Source organism: Chiloscyllium plagiosum, chromosome 2, assembly GCF_004010195.1.
Source record: "Chiloscyllium plagiosum isolate BGI_BamShark_2017 chromosome 2, ASM401019v2, whole genome shotgun sequence".
In the NCBI taxonomy this organism is placed as follows: domain Eukaryota; kingdom Metazoa; phylum Chordata; class Chondrichthyes; order Orectolobiformes; family Hemiscylliidae; genus Chiloscyllium; species Chiloscyllium plagiosum.
Genome location: NC_057711.1, coordinates 123,492,086 through 123,509,999, shown reverse-complemented (window position 1 = coordinate 123,509,999; position 17,914 = coordinate 123,492,086). Strand labels below are relative to the sequence as shown.

The 17,914-nt window shown below is 41.5% G+C and overlaps 1 protein-coding gene across 22 annotated transcripts in view; it reads right to left on the bottom strand.

Annotated features, from left to right (window-relative positions):
- The window catches only part of adgrl3.1 (adhesion G protein-coupled receptor L3.1), a 682,401-nt gene that overhangs the window by 68,126 nt on the left and 596,361 nt on the right, over positions 1 to 17,914 (bottom strand). For all 22 annotated transcript variants that reach the window (XM_043717822.1, XM_043717936.1, XM_043717949.1 and 19 more), the window contains 2 exons: positions 15,833 to 15,899; positions 14,696 to 14,787 (listed from right to left, as the gene is read on the bottom strand). In XM_043717822.1, the coding sequence (XP_043573757.1) occupies positions 14,696 to 14,787; positions 15,833 to 15,899 (159 nt within the window). The remainder of the gene's footprint in view (positions 1 to 14,695; positions 14,788 to 15,832; positions 15,900 to 17,914) is intronic.

The window sequence follows — 17,914 nt, the reverse complement described above, 5'->3', positions numbered from 1 at the left end:
CCTGTGGCTCAACACTTCAACTCCCCCTCCCACTCCACCAAGGATATGCAGGTCTTTGGACTCCTCCATCGCCAGATCACAACAACGCGACGGTTGGAGGAAGAGCGCCTCATCTTCCGCCTAGGAACCCTCCAACCATAAGGGATGAACTCAGATTTCTCCAGTTTCCTAATTTCCTCTCCCCCCACCTTGTCTCAGTCAAATCCCTCGAACTCAGCACCGCCTTCCTAACCTGCAATCTTCTTCCTGACCTCTCTGCCCCACCCCACTCCGGCCTATCACCCTCACCTTACCCTCCTTCCACCTATCGCATTTCCAATGCCCCTCCCCCAAGTCCCTCCTCCCTACCTTTTATCTTAGCCTGTTGAGCACACTGTGGGGCGGCACAGTGGCACAGTGGTTAGCACTGCTGCCTCACAGCGCCAGAGACCTGGGTTCAATTCCTGACTCAGGCGACTGACTGTGTGGAGTTTGCACATTCTCCCCGTGTCTGCGTGGGTTTCCTCCGGGTGCTCCGGTTTCCTCCCACAGTCCAAAGATGTACAGGTCAGGTGAATTGGCCATGCTAAATTGCCCGTAATGTTAGGTAAAAGGGGTAAATGTAGGGGAATAGGTGGGTTGCGCTTCGGCGGGTCGGTGTGGACTTGTTGGGCCGAAGGGCCTGTTTCCACACTGTAAGTAATCTAATCTAATCTTACTTTCCTCATTCCTGAAGAAGGGCTTATGCCCGAAACGTCGATTCTCCTGTTCCTTGGATGCTGCCTGACCTGCTGCGCTTTTCCAGCAACACATTTTCAGCTCTAATTTGTACGAGTAGACCTACCATCCAGATAACTTGCTGACAGGCAAACAATATATCATCTTCTTTAAGACAAATGTGTCTTCTCATGAGATTGCCTACTAGTTTTCCTCGACTATATCAGACCAAGGGCCTGCTGTAGACCCTTCTTTCCCTCCAATGGATGGTGACATGGAAGGCAATACTGTAGACTACTTTTTTCATGAGAAATGAGGATTGCATTTACAACGTCTGTTAGCTGACACAGCTCTAAGAAGCCTCCTCATGCTGAGAGTCAGCAGCTGGAAGAGCTGAGTACGCAAGAACCCTACAGAAAAAAAACCTATGTGGCAAGATAGAATCTGTAGTAAATATTTTAGACTTGGGTGGAACACTTGTAGCACAGCAGAGTTAGTAACTTTCTGGACCTGGACGGTTAGTCACTCCAAGGCCGTTACAGATTGGGTGATGGTCTGTAGTGTAGTCCTGAGTCTGATGTCAGCTGACGAGTGAACAGATTTGGACCAAAACAGCATAGATCGGGCTACTTTCTAGATGGTATGAGGTTAAATACGGTAGATTTCTAAAGAAACATGGGGGGTTCAGGTTCATAGATCTCGTCATAAATTGAGTTCCACAAGGGTCTGTGGTTGAGGCCATAACAATTCATGTTACACATTAATGAAATCTGGACAAAATGAATGGAGTGAATTGATGCTATGTATGCAGATGACACAGTGCTAGGTGGAGGAACAGGCAGTGTTGAGGAGGTGGGAAGGCTGCAGTAGGACTTGAACAGTTTCGGAGAGTGAGTAAAGATGTGACAGATAAAGTACAATATGGGAAAGTGTGAGGTTATGCACTTTGGTTGGAAAAATAGAGGCATTTTCTAAATGGGGAAAAGCTTTAGAAATCTGAAGCACGAAAAGATTTGGGAGCCCTATTTCAGAATTCTTTAAAGTTAACATTTGGGTTTATTTGGCAGTTAGGAAAGTAAATGCAATGTTAGCATTCATTTCAAGAGGGCTACAAAAGCAGAAAGGCATTGCTGAGACTGTATAAGGTTCTGGTTTGGAATGTTGTGTACAGTTTTGATCCCCATATCAAAGAAAGTATGTGCTGGTGGTGGAGAGGTCCAGAGTAAGTTTACAAGAGTGATCACAGGCATGAAGGCCTTGTCATATGAGGAATGGTTGAGGATTCTGGGTCTGTACTTGCAGGTTAGAAGAATAGGAGGACGCGGGGGGGGATCTGACTGAAACTTAAAGAATACTGAGAGGCCTGGACAGAGTGGACATGGAGATGATGTTTCCACTAGTAGGAGAGACTAGGACCCAAGGGCACAGCCTCAGAGTGAAGGGATGACTCTTTAGAACTGAGAAGAGGAAGAACGTCTTTGATTTGATTTGGAATTATTATTGGTACAATACCAAGATACAGTGAAAAGCATTGTTTTGCATACCAACCAGATAAATCATACCTTACATATGTACATCAGGCTAACAGAACAGAATGCAGAATATAGTATTCCGGCTACAGAGAAAGTGCAGAGAAAGATCAATGTTAATATAGGAGAGGTTCGTTCATACATCTGATAATAGTAGGGAGGAAGCTGCTCTTCAATCTGTTGGTACATGTTTTCAAACTTTTGTATGTTCTACTCAATGGAAGAGGGTGGAAGAGAGTATAACCAAGGTGGGAGAGGTCTTTGGTAATGCTTGTTGCTCTCCTGAGACAGCAGGAAGTATAGACCTAGTCAATGGAAAAAAGACTGATTTTTGTGATGGACTGGGCTCTGTTTCGAACTCGCTGCAATTTCCTGCAGTGTTGCGCAGAGCTTGCCATACCAAGTTGTGATGATGCATCCGGATTGGATACTTTCTGTGGTGCAGGTATAAAAATTGGCAGTTCTTCAGCTAGAGGCTGGTTAACCTGTGCCACAGAGGGCTGTGGAGGCCAAGCCAAGTGTATTTGAGACTGAGATAGGTAAGTTATTGATTAGTAAGGGGATCAAAGGTTGTGAATATAAGGCAGGAGAAAGGGCATGTTTCCATACTATAGGGAAGCTGATCTAATCTAATCTAATCTAATCAATTGCATTGAGAAACATATCATCCATGATCGAAAGGGGGAGCAGATTCAATGGGTCAAATGGCCAATTCTGTACCTACACATCATGGGCTTATCATGTTGGACCCAAAAAGAACACGGAATCCACTGAGATTAGCTAAGTCAGATACAAAACTTGTTTCATGTTGGTAACTAGAGATAATGTTCAGTGAGCCAAGATTGCCTCTAACAAATATGACTCAAGCAGAAAAGATGTTTGGAATATGTAACGAGTTGTTGGTATTGCGTGGCCAGATCAGAAGGGCAATAGCACAGTCATGAGAACATACTTTGAGCACTAACTGCATTTCATTATCATGGACTACTTACTGGTTTATGATCAATAGTAATAGGATAGAATAGAATATTCTTTATTGTAAGGCTGTTTTTTCCAGTATTGCTTTGGATAAGGATATAAATGGGATGCTAGAGATTGCCAGGTGCAGAGCCTGAGCTTGATCAGTGGCCTGGGATCCTTAAAGAGGTCAAAAAATCTCAAAACTGACTGTGAAGCTTGTGTTATGCATAGGCCAGAGTAATGACAGCCATTGGTATCTTTCATTTCCCCCACTAGTCTGTGGAAAAAGATTGGCTCAGACCTATCCATTTCTAAACTGTTGCCAATGACTAATTCACGAGTGATATGGGTGAAGAAATTCCACACTACCTCTACAGATGTAATCATCAGGGAAATGGTTACAATGCATCGTATTTCTCTTCTAGTCATTACAGACCATAGTTTGCAGCCGGTTCTGGATTTGAAAATGGCACGTTTTCCGGCATATCCAAAACTGAATGGGCAGCCAAGCATGGGTCTGGATTGTCAAGTAGTTTTGAAGAAAAATGCTGACTTCTGTACAGCAAGGCTAAATTACCAACACAAATTACTGTCTGAGTTGCTCATGGGCAGAAAGCGGAAGACTCAGCTCCCTATCTTAGCAAACAAATTGACTCCACATTAAATCCACTGGGGACTACCAAGCCATATGTAGGAAGAAATCGTCCTAACATGCGCACCCTAGAAGAGATGTCACTACGTGAGACAGTCGATACATTTGAGCCAAGGGTAACAGGTGGGAATATGGGTAGAGACAGGAACAGGAATCACAGCCCATGTGCAGCTCCTGGTCAGGGCCTCCAGCTCTGCGATGTACAGCAGCCTTACCCCTGACCAGAGGACAGCAGTGCTGGAACCGTGGGCCCTAGTTATTGAACCCAGGCATACCCCTCTATCCCAGGCCATGGAATTGGGACTTTAACAGAAAATCTACTCTCAGACATTGAGCTAGACACCTCATCCCCATAGGGATCAATCATCCACCTGTGCTTGATTGGGGTGAGGAACATCGCAATGAAAGGGTCTTCACTCTGTCAGGAACAGGTTCAAAATCAACAATCTTCAACCCAGAGACCTATCAATCCACAGGGTTAACTCAGGAGATTTTCTTATTGCATAAACATGTCATTGCATATTCATCAAAGGCACCATTGCCAGATTAAACTGTAGCTTCACAATTAAGTTGGCAGCAAACAAATCCCACATTAAAGAAATTCTTTGCCCATACCACTACCAATCCTCCAAGTCCAAAGTGAATGTGTTCTGGGAGAACAGTGAAAACTTGAGACTGCCTGAGTTTGTGAAGTGTAACTTGCAATTAGTTGCTTACATGCTATAAATTACATCTGATTTAAGATAAGTTCCTCTTCTTATTGGCAAACAACATCATCCTACTCTCTTAGCTTAGTCAGGTCCTGAAGAACCAAACCATATCAGAGAATGGGGCAGCAAACTGACCACACTGATGGCAACAGTGCCGTCAGACTGAGTGGGTAAGTGGTGTGGATTGCTCATACAACACCCTATATAGGCAGAGAATGAGTATTTTAGAGCAAGAGGACATAAGCACATGATTGAATGGCAGAAATCTTACAGGCAGAGCTGGAGAATTGGAGACTGTGAAATGTATCACTTCATCCAGTGAATGAAACAGAGATCATGGAAGAAATCTACTTAAATTTCTGGTGAGGTAAAAACAAGGGAGGCAGGGGGGCGCTGAATTCTTCAGGGGGTGAAATGTCAACTTTCTAATGGTGGGATGCAAGTTGTGAATTAAGTTGGCAGCAGATTAAAGGCCAAATGTGGTTCCTGACAGCGTCAACTGAGAAGCTATTTTTATTGCATTAACATGTCATGCATATTCATCAAAAGGCATCATTGGCAGATTAAGCTGTAGCTTCTGCAATTAAGTTAGCAGCAAACAAGAAACGAATGCCTTCAGATTCCCGCTTGGTAAAGGTGGCATGCAACAGAATAAGTTGTCTTCCTGGTGAATTCAAAATGAGGAGAAGTTGCTCTGTTGGAATAAGGAACTTTGTTAGACCACAAGAGAGGAGGTTCGAGGGTTGCACTGCACTCAGGTGGAAGCTATCCAGGGAGGTCAGAGCTTGGTTGCTTGTTTGAGGGAGGGAGGAAGTATGTCAGCAGCTCTTGGGATCCAAATGTGGCAGATGGGAAGTAGGTGGCAGCAGTTCCAGTTTAAAACCCTCCTCTCAGACAGTCACAATAATGGTGCTGCCTTTCAGAGAACTGATGTCTATCTGGGTGTCATTTATATCTGGCACCTGGACTCTCGACCCCATGAGGTCACGATGGACTTCCTGTCCATCTCCTGAATACAGCTGGTTGAGCTACTCAACTGGACATAGCTTATCTGCTGGCTGTAACTTGATTGCTCACGGGCAACTGTCCTGCCTCTAAGTTGAAGTCCTACTCACTTCAAGTCTGCACTGTCGGGGCACCAGTGCGACAAGACTTTGGCTCATATCAACACTTGAAAATAGCTCAGGTGGGTTGTGAATGGAGAAGCAGGTAGATGAATAAAATGGAGACATGGAATCATTGTCCAAACACAGGGTAAGCACCAAAATAAACTGGGAAGCTTGAATGATTTGCTGCTATGTTGCAAATTCGAGACATTTTCTAATCATCTTACTCAGAGATGTTATTGCACACTTCTAGAGCAGGTGGAACTTGAGCCCACACCTCCTGACTCAGAGGGAGAGACACTTCCACTTCATCATGCTGTGTAATCTGATATAATGACCTGGAACTACATGACACTGAAGTTGCAAATGGGAAATAATGCATTTCTTTCTGATTTAAACAGAAGTTATCAATCAAAAGGTGTGTACTAAAAAAAAGCATTGCTGATGGAGACTCAATTTCTTAATATGTTTGTCATGTAGCTGCAGACACATTCAGCACACAATGGGATAGAAAGTACAGAACATGCATCACTGACTTCTTATAAACTTTCAAGAGCTGGCTATTAATGTACAGGCAAAGATTAATTTAGTTTTACTTGAGTATAAGGTTGAGGCATGGAAAGATATTCAAGGTCCTTTCCAAAGGATTACTTAATTACTTAATCTTTTGGCATTTAAGATTAAAAGATGACCAAATGGAATAATATATCAATACTTAATGCAGTAAGTCAAATTTCAGTTAGGTCATCCTACTGACTGGGGAATTTTGCAAAATTTGATTGACCTTTGAGATTTTTATGCTGATAGTAAAACACCACTATATTCATAAGAATGTTCACAAGTTAATTATAATTCCGATAAAAATTTCAAACAAAACCCCAAAGTTCCCTGAAGCTAGATGAAATGTTAATAGAGAAAAACATTCAACTCTGATTAGACACTATGTCAAAAACCTTCCCTACGGCTTATTACGTTATCTTTAACAGACTTGCCTACTGTTTTGAAATTCAGCAACACATTGTCAGCATCATTCATATATTTTGACAAACATGAAAGCTTATTTCTACTCACCTTCAACCATTACATTAGCAGAAATTATCTGCAGGATCTTATGATCAACCACCAGTAGGTGTGCTGGTGTGAATGTCCAGAAAATTCTCTGGGTGGTCCTTCTGTCAAAACCTAGGGTGCCACCCTCACGCCTGCCTCAGTTGGGGGTTCTTAACTGGACAACAATTGGTAGGAACGGAGGTGGTGCCTGCTCAGGCCTCCAGCATGAAATAGGGCTGTGGGTGAAGCTTTCGTCAACATCAGGCTGCAGTGTAGTCTGATGCCTGTGCGTGCTTTCTGGCTTGCAACTCCTCTATCAAGACCCCTCACTCATCCAGATCTAACCTCTCCTCCTTGCTGTGAGATCCTCCATGCACCTGTTGCTGTGCTCTGGGACTTAAGAATCTGGGATCCGCTCATGATCCCGGTCCTGCTGTTACTGGCACTACTGAGCTGCTACCCAATTAGTTTGAACAAAGGTTCTCTGAGGTGGGAGTTCCATCTGTGTGGGGGATCGAACGTCCCTTCTCCAGCTAATGACCATCAGTAGAACATTAAATGATTTTGAGTCTTCTGTGATCAATGGTGATTTGTTCACTATCCACTCTCTGGATAGGGGAGGAAGAGAAACTGTACCACCCAAAAAACTTCCACTCCCTTTTTAAAGCTCAGAAAGGACTCATCTTCAAAATATGACAGCAGAACGTGAGGGATTTGATTAGTTTCCCAGATGCTATAGGAAGGATAGAAAGGGGGCAAATGAGGAAGGGGGAGTGGTGCTTTTGATAAGGGATAACATGATGGCTGTACTTAGGGAGGATATTTCTGGGAATATATCCAGGCAAGTTATTTGGATGCAACTGAGGAAGAAAGGGATGATCACCTTATTGGGATTGTACTATAGACCTCTAATAGTCAGTGAGAAATTAAGAAACAAATTTGTAAGGAGATCTCAGTTATCTGTAAGAATAACTGGTTATGGGTAGGGGATTTTAACTTTCCAAACATAAACTGGGATTGCCATGGAGTTAAGGGTTTAGATGGAGAGGAATTTGTTCAGTGTGTACAAGTGTGCATACAAGTGTGTCCCCTCACGTCTGCATGGATTTCCTTTGGGTGCGCTGGTTTCCTCCCACAATCTAAGGTTATGTAGGTTAGATGAATTAGCCATGCTAAATTGCACATTGTGTTCAGGGATGTGTTAAGGATAAATGTACAGTAATTGGGTTTGGGAATGGGTTTGGGTGGGATACTCTTTGGAGGGTCGTTATGGACTTGTTTCCACAACGTAGGAATTCTATGGCACATTTTATTCTAAGAAATTTTTCTGATTCAGTATGTGAAAAAGGTGCAAAGCTTAACCCGGTCTTGGGAAATAAGGCAGGGCAGGTGACTGAGGTGTCAGTGGGGGAACTCTTTGGGGCCAGTGACCATAATTCTGTTAGTTTTAAAATAGTGATGGCAAGGAACAGACTGGATCTAAAAGTTAAAGGTCTAAATTGGAGGAATGCCAATGTTGACAGTATTAGGCAAGAACTTTCAAACCTTGTTTGTGGGCGAATGTTCACAGGAAAAGGAACGGCTGGAAAATGGGAAACATTCAAAATTCAGATAAAGAGAGTCCAGAGACAGTATGCTCCAGTCAGGGTGAAAGGCAAGGCTGGTAGGTGTTGGAAATGCGGGATGAGGAAAGAAATTGAGGTTTCGTTCAAGAAAAGGAAGGAAACATATGTCAGGTTTAGACAGCAGAGATCGAGGGAATCTTTAGAATAATATAAAGGCAGGAAGTGTATTCTTTAGAGGGAAATCAGGACAGCAAAAAGGGGACATGAGATAGCTTTGGTAAATAGGGTAAAGGGATTTTATAAATATAGTAAGGAGAAAAGAGTAGCTTGGGAGAGAATAGGACCCTTCAAAGATCAGTAAGTCAGCCAATGTGTGGAACTGCAGGAGATGGGGGAAGATACTAAATAAATATTTTGCATCAGTGTTTATTGTATAGAAAGATAAGAAAGATACAGAATTTGGGGAAACAGATGGTGACATCTTGAAAATATCCATATTACAGAGGAGGTGGTGCTGGCTGTCTACAAAATGTATTAAGGTAGATCAATCCCCAGGACCTGATCAGGTGTAGCCAAGAACTCTGTGGGAACCTAGGTAAGTGATTGCTGGGTCCCTTGCTGAGATATTTGGATAACTGATAGTCACTGGTGAGCTGCCAGAAGACTGGAGTTTGGCTAATGTGGTGACTATTTAAGAAAGGTGGTAAAAGAGGTGGTAAGGACAAGCCAGGGAACTCTAGGCCAGTGAGCCTGACGTCGACGGTGGGCAAGTAATTGAAGGGAATCCTGTGGGTCAGGATTTTCATGTATTTGGAAAGGCAAGGACAGATTAGGAATAGTCAACATGGCTTTGTGCATGGGAAATCATGTCTCACTAACTTGATTGATGTTTTTGAAGAAGTAACGAAGAGGATTGATGAGGGCAGAGAGGTGGACATGATCTATATGAACTTCAGAAAAGATTTCTCATGGGAGACTAGTTAGCAAGTTTAGATCACATGGAATACAGGAAGAATGAGCCATTTTGATACAAAATTGGCTCGAAGATGGAAGGCAGAGGGTGGTGGTAGAGGGTTGCTTTCAGACTGCAGGCCTGTGACCAGGGGTGTGTCACAAGGATTGGTGCTGGGTCCACTGCTTTTCGTCATTTATATAAATGCTTTAGATGTGAACGTAGGAGGTATAGTCAGTAAGTTTGCAGATGATACCAAAATTGGAGGTGTTGTGTATAGTGAAGAAGGCTACCTCAGAATACAATAAAATCTTGATCAGATGGGCCAATGGGCTAAATAGTAGCAGATGGAGTTTAATTTATTTAAATATGAGGTGCTGCATTTTGGAAAGGCAAATCAGAGCACGAGTTGTACACTTACTGCTAAGGTCCTAGGGAGTGCTACTGAACAAAGAGACCGTGGAGTGCAGGTTCATCAATCCATGAAAACAGAGTCGCAGGTAGATAGGATAGTGAAGAAGGCGTTTGGTATGCTTTCCTTTATTTGTCAGAGCATTGAAAATAGGAGTTGGGATGTCATGTTGCAGCTGTACAGGACATTGGTTAGGCCACTGTTGGAATACTGCGTGCAATTCCGGTCTCCCTCCTATTGGAAGGATGTTGTGAAACTCGAAAGAGTTCAAAAACGATTTTCAAGAATGTTGCCAGGGTTTGAGTTAAAGGGAAAGGCTGAATAGGATGGGGCTGTTTTCCCTCGAGCATCAGAGGTTGAGGGGGTGACCGTATAGAGGTTTATAAAATCATGTGGGGCATGGATAGGATATATGAATAGGAAGGGCTTAAAGGAATATGTGCCAAGTGCTGGCAAATGGGATGAGATTAATTTAGAATATCTGGTTGGCATGGAGAGTTGGACCAAAGGGTCTGTTTCCGTGCTGTACATCTCTATGACTCTAATACAACCCAAAAGCAGTTTCTCATTTTGGATCCTTTCTCTCTATGGGAAGAAACATGTTAATTGCAAAATAACAAAAGACCAAGGACAATCTTGTAAATTCCTGGTAGTCACTCGATACAGTGGCACTGGAGTTGATGACTTGTTGTAGACAAATCAATAAAGATTGATTTGTTATAACAGATGCAAAGAGCTGAAGAATAGTTGGACCAAGGACTCCAGCAATGACACCCTGAAATATTTGGCACACAACGGTCTCAAACTGTTTTTTTTTGGGCTAGGTATGACTTATCCCCCTCAATTCTCATTGACTTCAACCTTGATGTCACACTTGGTCAACCGTTACCTTGCTTCTCATAGGAATCTACTGTGATCTCACCACTGAATTTCAGCTTTGTCCACGACTGGACGTAGGGAATAAGATCCAGGGTAAAGGAGGCCTGGAACAACCCAAACCGAGCAGTGCTGAGCATCTTGTTGATGAGTAAGGGCAACTTAAAGCGCTGTTGATAACACCTTCCATTATTCACTGATTATCAATAGGAGGCTGATATGGTGTACTTTACCAGATTGGGATTGTTCTGCTGTTTGCACAGATAGCTGGAGAATTGTTAAAATCTGTCAGGTAAAGACTAACGTTGTAGGTTTACGGAAATAACTTAGCTTGAGGTGAGGCTTGTTTGGCAAGTCAGGCCTTAACAAGCACTGCAGCTGTTATGTTGTGAAGGTCTTTGTGGCCAGCCATTTATTGATATGAAATGCACTGAATTGCCTGAGGACTGATTCCTGTGACGCTGCAGGTATCAGGAGAAGGCTTATATGGATCAGTTTCTCAGTATATGTGGTTCAAAATGGATGTGAATATTTCAGCCTTTTGTTAAACATTACACAACACCAGGTTATAGTCCAGCAGGTTTAGTTGGAAACACTAGCTTTCAAAGCGCTGCTCCTTCATCAGGTAGCTGTGGAGCAGGACCATAAGACACAGAAAATTACAGTGTCATGCAATTGAAATGATATATTGAACAAACCCAGAGTGCTGTTAAGTCTTTCATCTTTCAGAATGGTTTGCAGGTTTCGGTTCATTAACATGTAAATCCCAAAACTTCTTTTAAATCACATTCTGGAGATAATCTGGTTTTGTGTGATTTTTAACTTTGTCCACCCCAGTCTAACACCGGCTCCTCCACATCAGCCTTTTGTGTTAGACATTATCGGGTTGCTTACAATTGTAGCTCAGTCACAAGGTTTTGGATTCAAGTCCTACTCCACAGCTTGAGTAGAAAAGTAACAGTTGACTCTCAAGACAATAAAGGTGTGTTGCAATTGTGGAGATGCTTTATTTTGGATATGCTGTTAAACTGATGACTGACTATGCTCTCAGGTGGATGTGAAAGAGCCCAAAGCACTATTCTGAGGAAAAGGAGCAGGGCTGTCCACACTGTCTTGACCAATATTGGTTCCTCAATTAATATCACAAAGATATTATCTGTCCATTATGTGGACAGAGGGGCTGGGGCAAATAGATTGACAAGGATAAGGTCAAGTTGGTTTTCGATTTATAAATCTAGAATCCCAGGACTTAGCCAATTGGTCAGAAGTAGTTCTAATGAGCTAGTCTTGGTGACGAACACTGAAGTCCTCACCCAGGTGGCAAGATGAGTGCTTACTGCCAATCCTAATTTGGTGAGCCACCTCCTTTAACAGCTGCAGTCTATGTAGTTTTGGTACACCCGCAAGGCTATTAACAGCAGGTTCCTGGATTTTAACCCAGAGACAGTGAAAGAAAAATGATACATTTCTAAGTTAGGTCGGTGCACGGTGTGGAGGGGAATTTAGAGATTATGGAGCTTCTGCCTTTCTAGGTGATCGACCATAAGTTTGAAAAATACTGTTGAAGGAAGCTTCATGTGTAGCTAAGGTGCATCTCACACATACTCTACCATGTGTCTGTGGTGAAGGGAATGAATATTGGAAGTGGTGATTGGGGTGTCAATCAAGCAGGCTACTTTGTCCTAGATGGTGTTGAGCTTTTTGAGTGCTGTTGGCACTACATTCAGTCAAGTGGAGGATATTCAACCATACTCGTATCTCATGTCATATAGATGGGGTGATCAGACTTTAGTGAAATATTGATTCGTCAGATGTTTGAGGATAGTGTGTGCAAATCATGAGATACATGCCTCGGGGAAATAAACATTGCTTCATCAAAGTGCCAATATCAGATTTAAAGAAAAACACAATAATTGTGGCCTTTCAGAGACTGTGGAAAATTCTGTTTGCAAAAATATTTTAGTTGAATATTTAAATTGAAGAAAATCCTCCCAATTCCAGTGAACAAATTCCAGGGACCAGTATCCTATCACCAAGTTTATTTACACATGCATTGTACTTGACAGTAATCTGGCTTCTCAGTGAACAGAACCTCTGAAACTCCTGTTTATTTTAAATTTTTTTTTCTTTCTTTTGGGCCGAGCTTTTAACAAGTTATCATGTGGTAAAGTACAAATAAAATCCTAGATTGTTTACATTAGTTAGCTGTGTTTTATCTGCTGCACTCTCAAAATACATGTACAGTCTTGGCTATGGATTGTGTCCAGCAACAGAAAAAAGGTTAGCAACCAAATTCATTCAGAACCATGAGATAGTATTCAGTTAAAGAGGGGAATCTATAATAGGTAAGATTGAATTGCTGTAGCCTCTTTTGCCTCTGTGTTAAATACTTGATATTTGTGATGTGGCATGGTCACGTTGAAGCAAGCTGAAGCACGTTCTCCTAACTGACACAGTTCACACTTTGAGGAGTCAAACCCAAGAAAGACTTGTATTGAAATTCTGTTTTCCATAATCACTTGAAGTCTAAAAGTGGATTATGTTAAATAATACACTTTTTCAAAATCTATTCAGTTGTCATTTAGGAAAGGTGGTAGCTAATTTGTGCACAGCATATTCTCAGAAAGAGCAATGTGGTAACAACTATATCATTTTTTGTGTGATTTTGACGGAGGAATAATTATTGGCTAGGACACAGGGCAGAACCCTGACGGATGAGGGCTGTGGTGAGAAATTTGGGATAACTGTAAAAGAAGTTGAGCTCAGCCTACCTTGATATTGGGTCCAACTAGTTGCATTTTCCACTGGGAGTTGAGACTCTTGCTAGGGGCTAGCAAGAGGCATATTAATCGGGACGATTGCATAATCTCACCCTTGTTTGCAATAACTCCACAAAGGTTGGTATCTCGTCACCGCGTCACCCTTTATTTATACGTGCATGGGATTTGGCAGTAGTCTGGCTTCCTCAGAGCCAGCTCTCAGAGTGAACAGAACCTCTGACACTCCTGTTTATATCTGTCAGCCAGGGCTCCCTGATTGGGACTGTTTAACCTCGTCCAATCAGGGAAATCATATTCCATAAGATCCACCTGGCTGACCTCGTTACAATCACTACACTGACAATAGTGTTGGCTAAAGAAAGTTTAAGCGGATTTGCCTTAAAAAAAAAATCTGAGCAGGAAATAATTGGCCATTCTTCAAATATGGCTGGCGGTTGGGGTCAAGGTAGGGGTGGAATTACACACTGATGAATTTAATGTTGTGTGAGAATGTTGAAATTCTCTGCTGTGAAACTACGATCACAGAAATCCTCTAAATCAATACTAAAAGTTACAAGAAAGACTCACAACCACCAAAAACAAAGACAATACAATCTACTTGCGGGGTGGTCACACTAACCTGCTCTGAAGCTGTGCTTGAATATCAAAACAGTCACTTGGCAGTTTGCCAACTGCATAAAATCCTGTTGCAAAAATACCCCCACAGAATCTAGCATTTTGTCCCTTTAAATTCATCAGAACTGTGTGCTTCCTAGAGCTGTGTTGGGATTGTATTGTCGATCAGATCCTCAAATGGCAATGTTTTTTCACTATATGTGCATGGGACATAGAAATCATGCAAGGATTTTTTACATCTAAGAAATATAATCAGTTTTGATGGCCAGGGAAAGTGAAAATAAAGAGGAAGGGATGCATGTCAGATTAAAATGACAAAAAAAAGATGCTGGTTCAAAATTCAGAAAAAAAAACCAAACAATGTTGACTGTCTTTCATGTCATCCCATTTATGACCCTATCTGAAAATGGAACCTGTGGTGACATTGCAGCTGAGGAATAGATAGCTGATTGACAGTTACTTAACATGTTTTTAGAGTTTGAATACAGTTCTGGCTATTTAACAAATACTATTATCAATTCCAGTAATTGTGAGCCAAGTATATAAAGTGCAAGAGGAGAATCCATTCTGGATCAACAGTAAGATGGGCCTTGCATTGGTAGCAAGTGACATCTCAACACAATACAATCCTTTCCAGTTATTAAAGAGTTCAAAGAATAATGCATTGCTCAGTTGTTAAATAACACAAAGCTGGCAAAAATCTGGGAACTACCTACTCATTTCTGGATTTTAAATTAACAACAGTTTTCTAAAAGAAGAAAATATTCACAGAAGTTTACCATAGTAACTTACTTGATATTGTCCAAACAGCTAGATTCTGGCTTCAACACAGTTGTATGATGGAACATCTTGTAAAGAGCAATCCCAAGAAATATCACATTTAACTGCAAGTTTAAGAAATAAAACAAAATGAAGTTTTATTTTTTTTAATTTTAAAATACTATCTCTTTTAGGGTTGTTCATGCCCTGACTACTATTCCTTAAGGTTTACAAGAATGATAACCACCATCATGGGAAGATCACTTTCCCTTGGGAGTTCTTTCTTCTTCAATGAAAATGTGAGAAACCTAAAAATCAGTGCCATTCCTCTCTATCTCAGATCACAAATTTGAAAGAATCTTCACATATTGATCCACAATGTATTGAGAATTTCACTTGTATATTCCGATTTCCAGATTCATGGTGAACTGTTATAACAGAATCCAGTTTGAGCATCTTAGGAGAATTACCACTACAAAATGAGATGTTCACTGACAGAGGGAGGAGGGGTAGTGGCAGAGGATGGTGCGTGTATGGAATGAGCTGCCAGAGGAACTGGTGGATGCTGGTACAATTACAGCATTTGAAAGGCATCTGGATAGATATATGAACAGGAAGTGTTCAGAGGTATATCGGCCAAGTGTTGGCAAATGGGACTAGATTAATTTAGGATATCTGGTGTCACGGATGAGTTGGACCGAAGGGTCTGTTTCTGTGCTGTATATCTCTATGACACTATGACAGCTTCAGCAATAATTTCCAGAAATTCTGCATGACTCAGAATTGTAATTGTCATTTAAACAATTGCATGGTTATAATTAGGATCAAAATTTGAAGTGTCTATTTAAGGTCAAGATAATCAGAGATTATAATGAACAATACTGTGATATATATTTTCAAAAATTGGAAGTACTAAATGTTAAAACACCCTTTTTATATTTCTTAATTGGCTATTTCACTACAGTTATTCATTCTGAACCTATAGCTACAGAAATAACAATCATATTCCTTTTCATACTAAAGCCCCATAATTGCTCACTGTGACTAAGTGGGTCAGAGAGGATTATTTATTTTTAAAATAAATGCCTATAAATTAAGAACGTACAGCGAAGGTCCAGTGAAAGTCTGCTTTATGCCCTTGGAGGTGCTGTGTTAATTAGCAGTACTTACCATAATAATCAAGGTTGCAGGACCTATAAAGCTCCAAATGAAGTAGGTGTCGAGCCTCAACCAACATCTGTAATGAAACGCAAGGGACAGCATTCAAGGTCTGAGTGCAAGACATACATCAACAACAGTGGACTGACAGAGAGGAATGTACTCTGCAAAATAGGCTGCTGAGATTCAGGAATTATTACACCATTGTTCATTTAAATGTTGAATTATAGGCACATTTTTTGACAGCACCATTGATGGAAGAAGATAATTAACTCTTGGGGAAAAAAAAGCAGAGAAATGGCACAAGACTTGATGACAGCACATGTGTACCAGCACTGATGAGGTGTGGTGATCAAGCTTTCAGATTGTTAAAACTATGTCCCATTAAAAGCAGGAATAATTCCTGGCTTGAAAATATTGCAGAGTACTCAGACAGATATATGACCTTGAACTAAATTATTAATCACCTAATTTCCATTACATTCGGCAGGATCAAATTTGTAGTTCTCTTGAAAATTGCTTGCTTCATTCTGTTACATTTGTGATAAATGGATAGGATGGATTTGACAAGTACATCTGAATAGAATTGCAAACTTTAAAAAAAAAGAGGGGCCTGGAAGTGCGTTCAAGAGTGAAAATTATAGATCCCACAAACACAGTTAATCACATAAAAAATTGCTTAAACGTGCTACTACTGATGAGATATCGTTAATGCAGAAATATGGACAGATGACTTCATTTGTTCAACAAAGCATTCTCAAGGAGGATGGGATGGATAGTTGGGATTATGTGCATGCAAGCAGGACTGCGGATATTCAAAATCTGAAATAAAAAGCAACATACTGGAAATACTCAACAGGACAGACAACTTCTATTGAAGAAGAAAGAAGATTAACATTTCCTGTTAATGACCTTTCATGAGAACTGGGGAAACCTAACAGATGCAACGGGTGTGAAATGAAACAAAAATAGAGGATGCTTATTTGAAGATTTTTCTTGCGCAAACATTTCTGTCAATTTCTTCTGCTTTCATTCACAAAACATATTTTCTTTTGCACGAATAATTTATTTTAAGAGTAGCAGTTATCCAGAGGCTTGTATAGTAATTTTGGTAAGGCAACAGTATCTTTAACCAGCTGGTTTTACTGTAACACACCAGGAGCTTGAAGTTCAGAACCTGATGGGGCTGGATTTAGCGAGATGTAGAAGCAGGTCTGGTAGCTAATCTGCCAATTTCCTCAGACCATCGTATCCTCAGGCAACTTTGCCCCTGACAGGGGAAGACGGCAAGTTGGGAAGGATAGGAAGGTAGTGGTGGGAGTGGCTGTGGAGGTTGTTGTCATCAACCATTCCAATATATCAGCATCATTTTCAAAGGCAAATTCAACAAAACAGATTTCCCTCACTTGCAATCTCCTTCAGTCCAACTGAAAAGAAAAAATCAACAAGATGAATCTAGCAGCAGAGAGCGAAGTCAAGCTTTTGCAACAGAGAGAGAGAGAGAGACAGAGAGAGAGAGAGAGAGAGACAGAGAGAGAGAGACAGAGAGAGAGAGAGAGAGAGAGAGAAATTTCAACAGTGGTTAGCACTGCTGCCTCACAGCACCAGGGTCCCAGGTTCAATTCCAACCTCGGGCGACTGCCTGTGTGGAGTTTGCACGTTCTCCCTGTGACTGTGTGGGTTTCCTTCGGGTGCTCCGGTCTCCTCCCAAAAATGTGCAGGTTAGGTGAATTGGCCATGCTAAATTGCCCATCGTGCCAGGTGCATTAGTTAAAGGGAAAAAGGGTTTGGGTGGGTTACTCTTTGGCGGGTCGGTGTGGACTTGTTGGGCTGAAGGGCCTGTTTCCACACTGTAGGAAATCTAATCGAATCTAAAAAAAAGGAAAAACTAAAACCCTGGGTCTGTGTGAGCCTAATTTCACTCACTCATGCTTCTTCTGTCTAATTTAAAATAAACCCTAAAGCTATTTACTCCTCTTTCTGTGCAGTAGACACTGGTCCAGGTGCACAACAGATCTCTTCAAGAGAAACAGGACAGAACAAATCCCTCTGGAGGGCACATTTCGACACACTCCCCAGTAACATAACAAGGGC